The 15,404-nt window shown below is 36.4% G+C and overlaps 2 protein-coding genes across 2 annotated transcripts in view; one reads left to right on the forward strand and one right to left on the reverse strand.

Annotated features, from left to right (window-relative positions):
- Window positions 1-10,530, forward strand: part of LOC121862926 — a 33,006-nt gene extending 22,476 nt beyond the window's left edge. The window contains exons 10-15 of the mRNA XM_042361356.1: window positions 2,599-2,744; window positions 3,289-3,400; window positions 4,017-4,196; window positions 4,667-4,759; window positions 5,434-5,577; window positions 6,094-10,530. Of these exons, the coding sequence (XP_042217290.1) occupies window positions 2,599-2,744; window positions 3,289-3,400; window positions 4,017-4,196; window positions 4,667-4,759; window positions 5,434-5,577; window positions 6,094-6,174 (756 nt within the window). The 3' untranslated portion in view covers window positions 6,175-10,530. The remainder of the gene's footprint in view (window positions 1-2,598; window positions 2,745-3,288; window positions 3,401-4,016; window positions 4,197-4,666; window positions 4,760-5,433; window positions 5,578-6,093) is intronic.
- LOC121862929 (dimethyladenosine transferase 2, mitochondrial-like) lies at window positions 10,527-15,360 on the reverse strand. The gene is made up of 5 exons (XM_042361358.1): window positions 15,263-15,360; window positions 12,868-12,872; window positions 11,840-12,030; window positions 11,453-11,578; window positions 10,527-11,078 (listed from the first exon to the last, which is right to left on the reverse strand). The coding sequence occupies exons 3-5, from the start codon at window positions 11,954-11,956 to the stop codon at window positions 10,857-10,859; spliced, it is 465 nt and encodes a 154-aa protein (XP_042217292.1). The 5' UTR covers window positions 11,957-12,030; window positions 12,868-12,872; window positions 15,263-15,360; the 3' UTR covers window positions 10,527-10,856.
- Window positions 15,361-15,404: the final 44 nt, after the last annotated feature.

The raw sequence follows: 15,404 nt of genomic DNA on the forward strand, positions 1-15,404 counted from the left end.
CCTAAACATTTTCTTCATGTACAACTTCTTGAAGTTGCTGATCACATTCTGGTCCATTGGCTGTATGAGTGATGTAGTGTTTGGAGGCAAAAACAACACTTTCACAAAGTCAAATTTATACTCCAAATTTCTGGCAAGGTCAGGGTCATGACCAGGAGCATTATCCATGAGGAGAAGAGCCTTTAAAGGAAGTTTATTGGTGGTTAGGTAGCTCTTGACAGAGGGGCAAAACACATCAATAGCCCATTCATTAAAGAACTGTCTTGTCACCCATGCCTTACGGTTGGACTTCCAATAAACTCCAAGCATTGTTCTTACCACTTTCTGTTGCTTGAACACCCTGGGGTTTTCAGAGTGGTAGACAAGCATAGGCTTCAGTCGGAAATCCCCTGAAGCATTGGCACCAAGCAATAGAGTGAGACGGTCTTTCATGGGTTTATGCCCAGGTAAAGAGGCTTCATCCTTGGTGATGAATGTTCTTTTGGGCATCTTTTTCCAGAACAGCCCAGTTTCGTCAACATTGAACACTTGCTGTGGAAGATAATTTTCTTCTTCCATCAGTTTTTTAAATTCAATTAAAAACTTTGCTGCCCCTTCTTTATCAGCACTAGCAGCTTCACCATGCCTAACAACACTTAAAATGTCACTTCTTTTCTTAAATTTTTCGAACCAGCCTTTGCTAGCCCGAAAATCTTCAAATTCTGTTCCTGAAGAACCAGGTTGATCTGTCTTTAAATGTTCATAAATCTCCCTGGCTCTTTCACAAATGAAATCACCAGAAACTGAATCACCTTTCATCTGTTTTTCCCTAATCCAGATGATAAGTAACCTCTCAGTTTCTACGATTAGGGATCTACTTTTAAACACTCTTGTAGATTTGTCTCTCACGTTCACTTCCTTAAATTTGTCTTTTTGTGCAAGAATTGTCGACACAGTTGATGCCGACATGCCATATTCTTTGCATAGCGCATTTGATTTAATACCTTGTTCGTGTTTTTTTATTATTTCCTGCTTCATTTGGATTGAAATCACTTTTCTTGATCTCTTAGGCCCCATGCTGGATTCAAACAATGGCAACACGTATTTTTCAAAGTTAAACTAGCTGTAAATAAAGAATATTTTCTTTAAAATAACACTGCACTGCACTATATATTGTCAATATGTAAAATAATTTTCAAAATGACCAATAATTTGCTTGGAAACACAGAAAAAAAGCGTTTAGTTGAAGAGAGTCTCAAGCAAGATGTTACCTCCAGTGAAAACAGAGAGAGACTGACGCCTGTTTGCTGTGTTAAGAGGCTGGATGCCGCGCATTAAACTAGTCACTTTACCTTCAATTTTGTTCAATAATTGTTAAAATGACTAAAAAATTGAATATTAAACTTTTAAAATAATTGAATAGTATAAACTTCTTGATATTTACAAAAATAGTAAGGAATTTAAGCCCTAGAACCGATTAATGTATTGGCGGACTGATACTAAAGCTGGTTGCCCGGTCAGTGCAAGCGAAAACATGTTGAGGTCGGTTCGTAAGAAGTTCGTTAAGCGAAATTTTTTTCGTTAAACGAATTGAAGATCCTTATGGAAGGCAGTTCGTTAATCGAAATTACGTTAACCGAGGTGTTCGTTAAACGAGGGGTCACTGTATATGAAGTTTACATTCAAAATATTCCCTGACCTGCAAGGAATCCAGAAATGTCAATTATATTATCCTAACTTTAGTCTGAGGTATTATTTATTACTAAACGTTAAAATCTAGTGTTTCACCCAATCATTTCTCAGAGAGGTAGGGGCCAGTGAGCTGGGAAGAAGGGGGGGTGGGATTTGAGTCCATTATTTGAATGGACATTAACCTGGCGACTGTATTTCTCTTAAATATTAATAGTGTGAGCATACCATCATAAAATTTAGATGTTATTTTTACTACAACATAGGTATTGTGTCGGAAAAAGTGGAGTTTGGGGGGTCGGGCCAGTCTCTATTGGAATTAATCCCATATGTTCTGTTGTTCACTTTACGCGGTTTTCACTTTCCGCGGTACCCTGTGGGTTCAATTGACCGCGTAAATCGGGGTACAACTGTACGTTTATTCATCCACCAGCTTGTATGTGCAATAATTAAAATGAATCTTTATCTTCAACAAGGTGTCCTAACACTTCCTTATCAGTTCACAATTTGTAAACTTTATTTTTTCTGGTATGGTTCAACAACTTATTTGAGTCTACTGTAAGTCTGCATATTTTATTTGTTTCCTTTGTTGTGGGGGATTGACATTTTGCTAATATGTGATGCTGGGAGTGATATATGATGCAGGAAACAAACCAGATGGGTGTCTTAAGGCATATTGTGGAAGGAGAGCACTGTAGCAGAACAATCTGATAGGGCTAACAGAGAGATTGATTCATGCTTTCGCTGTGATTTCCACGCTTCATAATTTTATTCTGGCAATTGTCAGGGGAGATTTTATTCAGCTTAGGGAAATATGCAGCCAAAGGGTTATGACAAAGTCTGTGCTGGTCTTCATTCCAGTTTTATATGGCAAAGCAGTTGTAGAAGTAAAAAAAAATGTTCATTTACATTAGGTTTATTTTCCTTCAGGGGTCTGGGCTAGGTGCTGTGGTATCTGCACTGGAACGCCAGGGTTATGTACCCAACCCAGACCAATTTGAGTGTCGTGTCTGCTTTCTGGACGTGGGAGTAAGTGAAGGCGTTGTACTGCGAGACTGTCTCCATACCTTCTGCAGGTGAGTGTAATGAACATTATCAGAGCTGTAAAGCAGGATGAGAATTTTCGTAACTTTCCCAACAAGAATCAATTGAAGGTGTCATATTCCCCTGGCCATAACTCACCATACCTGTGCCAAAGATAATTTGCAGTGCTACATATTTGGTATGTCCATATTGCCTAGACATGTACCAAGTTTACATCTTCAATCCTCTTCAGTATTGTACTTGTAAAACTTGAAGGGGACTCAAGGGTTGCTCTCCATCTGTCTGTCTGTTCTTGTTATTGTGTGTGCAAAAATTATGATATATAGTACAGTATACAGTACGTGTTCATGATATTTTCTCAGCAAACCAGTTTCTGCTGTGGTACTGTGTGGCTGGCCAGGTGCTGATTTCCATATTCTTAGCATTCAGCTGCTAGTGAGTTTCCATACTGGATCTGATAGTGTACAGGTACTCATTTATTGCTAGTGTACAAGGGCTAATATACATCACAAGGAAGGAACAGTATACTCCATTCTAGGAACAATATAAAAAAATTTATATTTAATTTTTATTCAGGGATTGCTTGGCGAGTGCTGTCAAATACTCTGACACAGCTGACGTGAAGTGTCCCTATCGAGACAACCAGTACTCCTGTGATTCTTCTCTGCAGGACAGAGAAATCAAAGCTGTAAGTCAAGTAATTTTGAGTTTTTTGCTTGTTTCCAGTTTAATCAAAGTAATGTGAATATAGGGCTTATTTATTCAGAAACAAAGGTAACTAAGCATTGGCTGGAAATTATGTCATTGTGGGCTTTTCATAAAGCTAAAAGTATACCTATAATATGAGTGTTTTCAGAGTCACTTTTTGGTGTTTATGTGTTATTCTGGATGTACTGAAGTAGTTAGACACATTACATTTCAATTCTCAGAGAAAAAGTGTTTTTGGCCTAAAATCCTATAAGGCCATAATCTTAATCTCACAGATTTTGTTTACAATCACAATACTGTATATGTACTCCTGAACATGCTGATTTAGGATCTGTTATCTGTATACAGTAATTACTTGTCCAAATGACATCTCAAAATTTTTAATTATACTCTTCTAACACTAATTACTTTTCTAATACAGTAGTACTAATTAATTGCCACCTATGGTTTTCAAGGTCACTTTTTGGTGACAACCACTCATTTAGAATGAGATGTTGCCTTATATACTATACCTGTACATATAGTAAAATAATTAATTGTTGATGTGTTTATTGTATTTTTATCATGGTACAGTACAGTATTATGTTTGGCTTCAGCTGGTGACACCGCAGGAGTATGACAAACATTTGACCAAGTCTGTCAAGCAAGCAGAAGGAACCATGCAGAATGTGTTTCACTGTAAGACGCCCGACTGCCCAGGATTCTGTCAATTTGAGGATAACGTCAACTCATTCCACTGTGATGTTTGCGAGAAAGTTAATTGCCTCACTTGTCAGGTATGAAAAAACAATGTGGTCAAGAATCGATATAAGTTCTCTTTGTTATTCATTCAGGATTTGTATTTGTAATGTTGAGTGTTGCAACAAATAATAGGAGATGCAGTATATAAAGAGACTGGATTTTTTCAGACATACAGGCAGAACATAGTTTTCATTGTCTTATAACTGTACCCCACCACAGAATGTGAAAGGTGCAAATATGATTGCCCTGTTTGTCTTTCTGTTCGTATAAAATATGATTCTGTTGTATATAGTGGCTTGAAGAAAGCCTTAGACTGAGGTGAATTATATATGCAGCTTCATTTCATGAATACAGTACAGGTATCTTGTCAGAATTTGATAAACAGCAAATCCCAACTTTGTAAATGAGTTATGGCTTGTGTACAGTACAGTACAGTATAGTACAGCACAGTATTTGCATAGTATGATGATGTACAGTTAGGCTGTACAGTACATGCTATTTGCAGGCTCAGCATGAAGGCACCACATGCCAGGAGTATCAGGATGACCTCGCTCAGAAAGTGGATGAAGCAGCCATGAAGACCAAAAAATTCTTTGATGTAAGTACTGTACCAATTTGAATATTATTTATAAACAATAAACACTTCCCCTTTAATGTCCCTAGCACTCCTGAGAAAGGCACTAAGGACTTCATGCTCACTGTTTGTGACCATCTGCTTGTTTGAAGTTATAAACATAATTAAGTTACAGTACAGTACTGTACTTGAACAGTGATTGATTTTAACCAAATTTCAATAATCACCTTTTTTGTCATCACTATCCAAGGTTAAGGGCCCTTGGACTTTATTGTGGCTTGGCACAGGAGGTGTTCCCAATTGTTATCAACCTTGTTTTCTTTTTTATTCTTTTTGAGACAGCCATTGACTGGCTATGAAAGCTCTTGTGCTCTATCAAACATTACACCAGATTTGCCAATTTTTCTTTAACTATATCATATTTATTTTACTTTAGTGTGTTAAAAATTAGATTTTTGTTATGCAGAACTCAGTCAGCAGGCACTCAACATTTTTATGTCTCTCGTCAGTCTAGAATTACTCTTTTCTAATTTTAGAATTTTGACTTTTGCCATTTCCCTAGAGAACAGTCCACAGCACCATTATCTGCTTTACATCTTCACCAGAGTCATTATATTTATAATTTTAATTAACAAACCATCGTGCATATCACAGGATATTTCTGATAGCTGAGATCCTAAGTACCACTTTTTCTGTAGGATATGATTCGTCGTGGAGATGGGCTACCCTGTCCAAAGTGCTCGGTGATGCTAATGCGAAAATGGGGCTGTGACTGGATGCGTTGTCCCATGTGTCGAACAGAAATCTGCTGGGTTACCAGGGGACCTCGGTGGGGTCCTGGGGTGAGTAACAATTGGTTTACCTCACAGTGGTGAATAGGGGACCACAGTGGAGCCTCAGGGTGGGATGAGTGAGTGAGGATTTTGGTACTCACAATATAGAGAGTCAGAAAGGTTATAAAAACACATTACACTTACTGTACATGTAAATGAAATGACCGTACAGTATACAGTTTATCACTTCAAGACATTGGCAAGATGTTACAAAATACAGTTCTACAATAAGATCATTTTCAGTTAAGCTTCCCTCACAGTTGGCATCCTTAGTAATCATTTCAGTTTATGTAAGTACAGTACTACTGTATATTGGTTTTGGGCTGCGACCAGATATTGGTGACTGTCTTCATGTTGATTTACGTTCTTGAATGGATACCTAAAAATTGTTTTAGTCATCATGCAATAATTTGTAGAAAGTAACTTTCTCAAATCCTAATTTATTAAGTCCATATTGTGTACCTGTGCACTTTTTTTCTATTTGATGTGCAGCAAAACTTTTACAATATTTTTCCTAATCCACAGGGACCAGGAGATGTGTCTGGTGGATGTAAATGTGGAATAAGAGGTCAAAAGTGTCATCCAAAGTGTACCTACTGCCATTAATACTGCTGCTGAACTAGCTGTAACTGGTTTGTATAGGAGTATCCTCACTCTAGGTCTGATAATTCCACTTCTTGGTGGACAATTCATCCTTTAGCTTTTGTTTATTGAAAATGAGTATATACTGGTCTGTACTCTGAACCCCTGAAACATGTGGTCAGGCAGTTGGAGGGGTGATGTTCTGATATGGTGTGTGCTGAACTTTTCACTTGCCATGTCAATGCCCATGAGCAAGCTCACCGTTCTTGTATGGAGAGTGCCATAAACTTTGGGAAATGGTGTAAAAGATATCAACTTTTTCACCCACCAGCGGCTCATGCAGTCATTTAAGAAGTGAGAAATTTCTGAGGCTGTTTTGTTATATTTTTTTTAGTGGGTGAGTGTCATGACCGACTTTTAATTGTTATATGACCAAAGATTAAACCGTGTTTAGCCTTGCTCAACTAATTCCTCAAAATAAAGCTATTTGTGGTCAATTAAAAATAATATGCTATGCAATACAACTTTTAATGTAACCCTTAACCTGGTCAAGGTCACGAAAATTTGAGAATTTCCCACATATAGTACAGTGTTTACACAGGGCTTTCACTAAATTCTGAGGTAGAGGGCTCAAAGGAGATTTGAAGAGGCTGGGGATCAAAGGGTCCATGGTTTAAGTATTGTAAGGTAAAGTGTTAAAAAATGGGGCAAGTACTGTACAAGGTAATAATTTTCTGTTGTCACATTAAGAGTTTGTTCCAGGAGCAATTCGATCTGACATATAGATGTTAGGTGAACAAGTTAACTTGGTTAGCAGTTGGTTCTTAATAAAACTGTGTACAACATAATTACTGTCATATCTGGTGACAGTGAGGTTCATCTGTTGCTTCAAATTATTGTACACCATATGACTAACACTATACTCTGTTGTAACTTGTACTTTACTTACAAATAATATGTGATTCTAGTCTTACTGACAATGTCTAGTCTCTGGGTGGGGAAACTGGGCAGCATGTTATTTATAAGAAATAATGATACTACTGCCATGTTAGTTATGAAGCCCAAAGGAGATTTAAAGAGGCTTTGGGATCAAGTGGATGATGACATACTTAGAACAGTGAATCTAGGTGATTAATACACATTGGTTTTAAGATTAACTAATGTATGGATACGTATTAGTTTTTCTATTATCAGATACAGGAACCCTGTGTTTAGGAGCAGCTGAATGTGTCCAGAAGTCACATGAATTTGGCTAGCAGCTGGTTCATTTTGAAGACTATCTTAGTACACTACTTACACTTTTATATCATAGTAGATTTTAATATTTGAATGGATCAGAAACAGAGTCTACTATCTGACATTAATATGGGAATGTGAGGTAGGGGAGTAAAAGGCCTGGTATACAGAGATATATTTCTTGCCATAGTCAACAGTCTTCAAGTTTTGCTAGTGGCTGATAAGTGGCACCTATACAAATGCCAATTTGTTTTTAGATTCTGGCTTTGACCCTTCATGATTACAAGGTGGATAATTTGACAAAATTGTCCCTGATTGTGGCCCAGAACAGCAAAATTATGCTTAAATTTTCTATATAAAATCATAAAAATTAACAAATAGTAAGAATTTTGCTGACTGCTGCCACATTATGAAATATTTGGTAAAGGTGCATTTGAAGATTCTTCAAATGATTCCTGACTGAAAAAGAATTTATATTTATTAAAAAATATTTGTTGGTACAGTACTATGTAAATTCTTTCTTAATACTGGTCCTAGGTCAAATGGACTCCAGTCTTAGCAACCCCTGACCTAATCATTTGGATTGGGGCCCAAGGCTCAAATCCTAATTTAATTATTAGTTTAGGTCAGGTTCAACTGAGGCCTAGTCCTAATATTAGGACTAGGCCTCATTTGGCCAGTTACCTCTGTACTTCAGACTATATCAGTTTATGAAAGAGTTGTGAAAACACAATCACACTTACACGACATATCAGGAAATAAACTCGCAAATGGAGAGTTTGGAGACTAAAGTCATATTGAGGATTTTTTCTCCAACTTGAATAAAAATTTAATCAAATTATTGCATCTCCACATGTGGGTTCTATTTAAAAAATAAATCAGGTGGATATCATGTAAAGTAAGATAAAGTAGTATTGTATCAGTGCTCGAGAATCTTTTTATATCTATAAATACTTTTATATATGGGGAAAGTTTCAGTAATCTATAGATACCATTTTCTACATTTTTACTTTTGCACATGGTGCTTATATTGCATCTATTATATCATTAATAATTTGAGTGTACTGTATTGAAATAAGTAAAATATCTATACGCTAGTGTGTTGACTCTAGGAACTAGTTAATCCGATGTATCAAAGGGCAAAATAGGTTAAAGAATAAATAGTAAATTGTGCTGTGCCATGATGAACATTTTGTAGATGCTGTTATGGGATTTTACTTAAGCTTCACTAGGGGAGTACAGTACAATACTCTGTTGTAAAAAAGTAATACAGTAATACCGGGTATTTCATCCCTTGTATCCTCAAACAATATCTGTAAGTTTAATTAATAACTTTATTCAGAAATGGATCCAGTACTCCATTCCACTGTTCCCATAATATTAGGTGGGACACGGTTCTGTAACGTAGTTCAGTCCATTAAATCTGCATACTGAAATATGAAATTCTGGATTAACTGGGTTCTAGATGAAGTATTGATGTACTCTCACACATAAACTAATTTGACAAAAGTTTGACAGTTATAGTTTAGTGATGACAATTTGTAATGTGTTAACCGAGTTCTGTGCCATGGAAATAAATGTATCAATTGTCTCTGTCATGGAGATGTGTACACATTATTGATTTTCTTTGCTCTGGAATTGTGTACTGTACTGTACTGTATATCAATTTCCTTTTTCATAAAAATTTGGATATTAGTATTCTATGCCACAGAAAGCTTTTTCTTTAATTTATTGTCACGATAACACTGTCCAATTTGCGTCTATGAACATAACCTGTGATAACAATGACTCAGTAGCCTAGTGGCCCTGTTAATTTAATTTGTACATAAGTTGATGTTGCATCAATAAAGTTGTGTATAAGAGGTAATGAGCCAAAAAAATAAGTTACTGCCAAGAATTTTCTTCTCATATTTGTAATGTAAATAGTTTTTGTTTTTTAAATTTTTTGGTAGAATTGGACAATACAGTACACTTCTTTTTCCAAGGTTTGATATTATCTGTGGGCAATAGTGCTGGTGGTTTTCTTTCAGCTACTGTGACTAATATTGAAGGATAATTTTCTAAGTATCGATTTAATTTATTTCCTCAGAGGCATTTCAATATGAGTGGTATAAAAAATCCACTGCATTTTGTGATTACTTTTCACCCAATAATTCAACAATACTGTAATGTGTTTTATCTAATGTCCCAAACTCCTAAATCTGTTCCACTTGGTGTTTGGGACTTTCTGTATTGTGGTATCAGGGCCCACTCTACACTGTTACATCTATTAGCTTAATTGCCGTTTCATTTGCCACTTTTCCGTTTTGTCAATCAATTATTTTGCTTGAGGGTTCCATGGGTCAGATGGCAGCACTCTTGACTTCCAACCCATGAGACTTGGGGTTCAGTCTTCTGTCAAGCAGGATTGGTGAGGTGTTACTCTGAGTGGTTTGTGCCACATAGGCCACCAGCAATGTCAATGCATTGAGCTACTCAAACTCTGCCAACCCCAACATTATGGTGTTAGGATTTTAGCTTTATTTATCATAGGTAAAATTTATTTTATATTCATTTACTGTATTTTTATTTCTAGTACCTTTGATTTCACCCTTTCAAGCCTCTTTTCACTATTTTGTAGGATGGCTGGAAGCAAGAGCAAAACACACAAACACACACTCTCATTCACTGCCATTTGTTGGAATAGATGTGTTATGCTATGCAAATTTTATCTTATGTATTTCAAAATCACAGACAGGTTAGCAAGTTTGTGTATATATTACACTTGTTTGCCAGTCCAGTTTATTTGTTTTACTGATTTTTATTAATTTATTTAATTATTTATTCGCTTGTGGTGTACAGGGGAATGGGTAGAGCGGGCTCTCTATATCAGTCTCAAGGTCTTGATACTGATTTATATGTTGCTAAGTACAGGTATATATCAGTACCAAAATATTTGTGCCTCATCATGTACTGTTTTGTGATCTCCCTTGAATATTTTAGGTCATAGGTAAATGTGGTTATTTATGTGCAATACACAAAGTCAGGATTTTACAAATGTATGTATATTTTATCATATGTACAGTGAGCCATTGTAATTGAATATTTGACTTCTGTATGGTGATGATGATGCTCTTGTGGTGCTGAATAAAATATTTACAAGAATTTTACATTTTACTGAGCATATTCATATTTTACTACAGTACCTTCTTATATAATTACAGTATAATGTGAAGATAAGACCTCCCAGCTTATTTCATCTTATAATTTCTGCTCTTCCACCATGAATTATTCAAGCTTTTCTCTTTCCCTTCTATACCTTTTCAATCTTCATTTCTTAAAATTTAGATTTCATTTGAATGGACTTTATATTTTCTTTTGGAGTTCTGGTGCTTCAGATCTGCCCTATTCTGAATCTGGAAAATCCTTGATTTTAACAACTGCAAGCCATGGTTCCCTAACCAGTGAAGTTACAATATTTGCATTAAGTTTCATGACTCCAGCAGTTCGTCTTCCTCCATATCAATAACTTCCTTTGCTATTTTCAGATTTGAGATTTCCTCATCTTTCTCTCCAAGTTTAGCCGCAAACTGTTTACAGTGGTAATGAAAAACTGATCCCTCGTATAAAGGCAAACTGGTGAATATTCTGTATGCCAAAAGAAGTTGCTCAGATGTCAGCTCCCTTGGATGACAAAAGACACGTAAACCATTCTGAAAGAAAAAAGTTTACTCAAAATTTACATGTTGTTACATCCAGATTTTTTTGTTCACTCTTGCAAAATATAAAGCAATCATAGGTGCTCTTCATTTGTTGTTCTTGCCATACTCTAATTACCCATAAGTCACTCAAGCACCTAACACCACTGTGCTCCTATTATTCACATACAGTACATTGCTGTTTCCTGGGAATAGCTTTTCCCACTATGGTGCATGGTAGCTGATATTCCTTCATTTGCTGTCAATATATTCTCCTCTAGCTGTCTTATATTGAATGTGTTATAAATACTGTACTGCCAACTGGCCAGATACAGAAGCAGGAAGACGATATGAAACACTGACTGGGATGAACAGTGTAGAAAACTTACCTTGATAAGTTGGGGTCCACAATCGGGTATCCACCTCTCTAGGCACATGATTAGCGTGTCTACTCTCTTGATGCGAGCTACTGTGTTCATGAAGTAGTGGAAACTCACCAACTCCTTTTTTGACACCTGATGTAAAAAAAAGTTGTCATCAATATAAAAATGGGGGCAACCATAAAAGTATTTGTAATAAAAAACAAAAAGATATTCTGGTTAAAATTTTGCAATACTGTACATGAAACATAATTGGTGCCTCAATATTTACCTGCAAGTGTTGGTCATCAATTGCTACCTGGCTTACTGACACAAAATGATTATGGCTTTAAAAATAATAAAAAATTGAGCCCTAATATGGTTTTGAATACTTTATTAGCACAGAAAGTTACTGACCTTCTCAAATAGTTCCAAGTTTGGAGAAATCTTGACCAGATGCAAGGAGTTAGTCACAGCTGATCTCTCTTTTAAATTCCGTGTATCAGGTGGGTAAAATGCTTCCCTGGGGGCCATATCCAGACACTCCAGGCGGAAATAATATTGGAATGGAATACTTATGTAGCTATACACAACATGATCTGAGTCTACTGCAATTCGATTATAAATTTTTGATGGTATGTATAAATACAAAACTGGAAAAATTTCCTCATAAAAACAGCACTGAAAAGCAAAACTTAAAACTAATCTAATAACAAACTTGAAATCAAAAATTACACCAACAATTTTCACAGGAGATATCATTTTATCTCTTTTAACATGTAACGGGCTTAGGAGTTTATGTATCATGTTTTGCTCTGGTTCACGCTGGTCGCCGATATAATATGCATAAAACTTTTCAAGGTCAAGATTATACACTTGTAAACAAGAATGATGCTGGGGAAGCAGTGTTTTCACTAAATTGGTTCGTAAAACATCGTGCGGTTCATAAACAATCACATTATTATCTGTTTGTGTCAGCAAAGTTTCTGTGAGTACACCTGGACCAGGACAAGATTCCACAATAATATCACTCTCTCCTAAATCTTTCTTTAGATGTTTCACTAACTTTTGTGCTGCATCTCGATCCAAGAGATACTGGCGACTGCCACTTTTGTTTACCCGGATTTGTGTCCTGAGTTTCTTTATAAGTTCTTTGATATTTCCAATCTCAGGTTTCACATTTACATCCAATTCTTGGGAGAGAGCAGTAGGACCCAGAGTCATTTTTGAGTCATCAATCAGAGTAAGCATATCTTTTTTGGACAATCTTTTCCTTTTCTTTGTGACTGGATTAGCAGATGATATCTCACTTCTTGCATGATTTACCTCAGATTTTTGTACAATTCCCCTGAGAGGACACAATATCTGAAACTTAACGTGGAAGCAGCATGACAGGGGCTGTACAGGGAGGCCATTCTGTGACAGTCTTCTGAGAGCCAACATACTGTATCTGCAAAGAAATAGTTTTAGTACAGTACAGTAACTACACATTTTAATACATCTGTATTCCAAGTTGATGTGTGCCTAAACAGATAGATACATACTGTAGATATAGACTTTGTAATGTTGTCCTACATGTTCACATTAGTTCATCATATACAGTCAAGAGAGTAATTTCATTTTTCCTTGAGGAGACAAACTTAACATATGGACCAGGCTGTGCAGATTAGAAGTGCCCGGCAGCCCGGGCAAGTGATTTTTCATGTCCATGTGCCTGGCACTTACCCGGTGGACAAGTTAATATTTTGATAAGTAAATACTGTACAGTACAGTACTTAGATGGGAATTTGTCGGATACTACGTGACCCCATCTCACCATACATGTTTAACCAGAGAGCTCCGTCAACAGGTCATCTGTACAGTTTGCTGTTACCGGTATCATATAATGTACCAGTATCGGATATTTGACTGTTGCTAGTTTGGCAGACGATTTTAGTCTTATTTTGCTCATTATTTGATGCTTAATGCAATGGGGATAGTATTTTTTTGTGTGGAAATGCAAAAATATTGTTTTTTCAACTTCCGAGTTCAGAATCACGGCCGTTTTCCATTGAAAAGCAACAAATAATGAGGAAACTGAAACCAAAATTGAGTCAATGATTAATACCTAAAAGTGATTTTGTTATAGAAGTAAGTTTTTGTCAGCGGGGAAGTTATCGACTGAAGATGGTATTGTCTCAGTCCCTATGAACTCTGGATCACTCTCTGCACTAGCCACGCTGTGACCACTGCGAGACAACTGATAACATGTAGGATTGGTTAGTTTAGGTCATAATATCGTAAAAAAAAAAAAAAAAAAATTACTTCATGATTCTCAACTTGGAATTTGAACAAGATTTTTTTTTAGTGTTTCCACAAAAAAGGGCTACCTCTATTGCATTAAGCATCAAATATTAAGCAAAATAAGAATAAAATTGTCTGCTCAACGAGCAACAGTGAAGATCCAATTACTGTAGCAGTATCTGGTACTTCTGAAAGATCCCAGTCCTGCCAAATGTCAACAAAAGTCCTCGTGATTTCACACCTGTTAAATACAAGATTTACACCCCAGCATAGCTGATCTCCCCACTACAGTTGTCATAAATCTAAGTTACATAACAAACACTGCCAGAGTTGACCACTTTATTTTTGGGGTAAATTTAAATTTTCGACCAATATGGCTCTCGAGTTGAGCTATGTGTTTTTTTCTGATTGTTTAGACAATTTTTAGACACTTTTCTTCTTTGACGTTCCCTTCGCAAATGAATCAAACATACCGGGCGATCCAGGGGGGACGGAGCCCCCGGTTAGGAGGTTAGAGGCATTTTTTGTAAGGCGTTTTAAGATGCACGGAATAGCTAACGCATTAGCTTTCCAAGACTGTAATTAAAAAATATGACATTTGTACCGCGTCTTGGAAATAACTGCTGTAAAACACAGTCTTCAGAAAACAATATAATTAGAACTGCTATTTGGACACAATACGGGAAGAAATAGTGAAGAAAAATAAGGAAAAAAAGACAAAAAGGAAAAAAGTCAGTCAACAATAACCATGGCTTGATTTATCTTTTATACAGGAAAGGTGCTCCACTATGTACTGTATGTCCTCTCGTCTCGTATCTTATACAGGAAAGGTGCTCCACTATGTACTGTATGTCCTCTCGTCTCGCAGCTACATTGCATTTACAGGTATTTGTCAAGCCTTAATTTTTGCACTTACAGAACTGTAATAAACTTTTTCACCCTTATCCAAAATTTCTTATGAGTAATAATATTAAAGTTTTAATCTTATTCGCGTAATTATTAATATTGTTACACCAAGGTCACCAGCGGCTAATGAAATCAGACAGCGCCCACTTAAAAATGGGCGGAGCCAAAAATGGTTTCAACTAGGCGAAATCCTTTTAAATTTTTTCATGCCATACACTTTGTGTTTGGTCCTAACCAATATACTACCGTATATAATAATTTTTATTATTATATCAGTTTTTTATTGCCTTACATGCCCCCAACTCTTCAATATTAATCAAAATATTCTCCATAAGCGGCCATGACCTGCGTATTGTCAGTGGGAGAAGCTCGCTGACCGCTGCCTGATCCAGGTGTTAGCTTCTCCCTCTGAACGTGTCATGCACACAACTCAAAAGCAGCGTCTGTGCATACAGAATAGCTAACACGTTAGCTATTTTATGCACCGAAAACGCCTTTGGTTACGTTATTTGTGAAGGGAACACCATTGAAGAAAAGTCTTAAAATTGTCTAAACCATTAGGAAAAACACATTGCTCAACTAGAGAGCTATATTGGTTGAAAATGCAAATTTACCACTTTTTCATCACTCATATATACACATCGTTCTTACGTGAAGTTTTCTACGAGTAAGAATGTAATCCTAACTGCTTTAGCGTAATGTATACACCAGACATTCTGTACCCAGGTGTCAGGCAGCAAGGCGACGGATGCTGTACATTTACCACGAACACAGTTGCTCAAATATTGCAGAT

Source organism: Homarus americanus, unplaced genomic scaffold (assembly GCF_018991925.1).
Source record: "Homarus americanus isolate GMGI-L3 unplaced genomic scaffold, GMGI_Hamer_2.0 scaffold24922, whole genome shotgun sequence".
Lineage (NCBI taxonomy): Eukaryota > Metazoa > Arthropoda > Malacostraca > Decapoda > Nephropidae > Homarus > Homarus americanus.

Coding starts and splice junctions, on each gene's coding strand:
- LOC121862929 (XM_042361358.1), bottom strand. CDS start 11,956: ATGGCCCCCAGGGAAGCATTTTACCCACCTGATACACGGAATTTAAAA. Junction 11,579..11,839: donor ACTTGGAACTATTTGAGAAG/GTCAGTAACTTT, acceptor TTTTTACATCAG/GTGTCAAAAAAGGAGTTGGT. Junction 11,079..11,452: donor GTGGACCCCAACTTATCAAG/GTAAGTTTTCTA, acceptor TTTTTCTTTCAG/AATGGTTTACGTGTCTTTTG.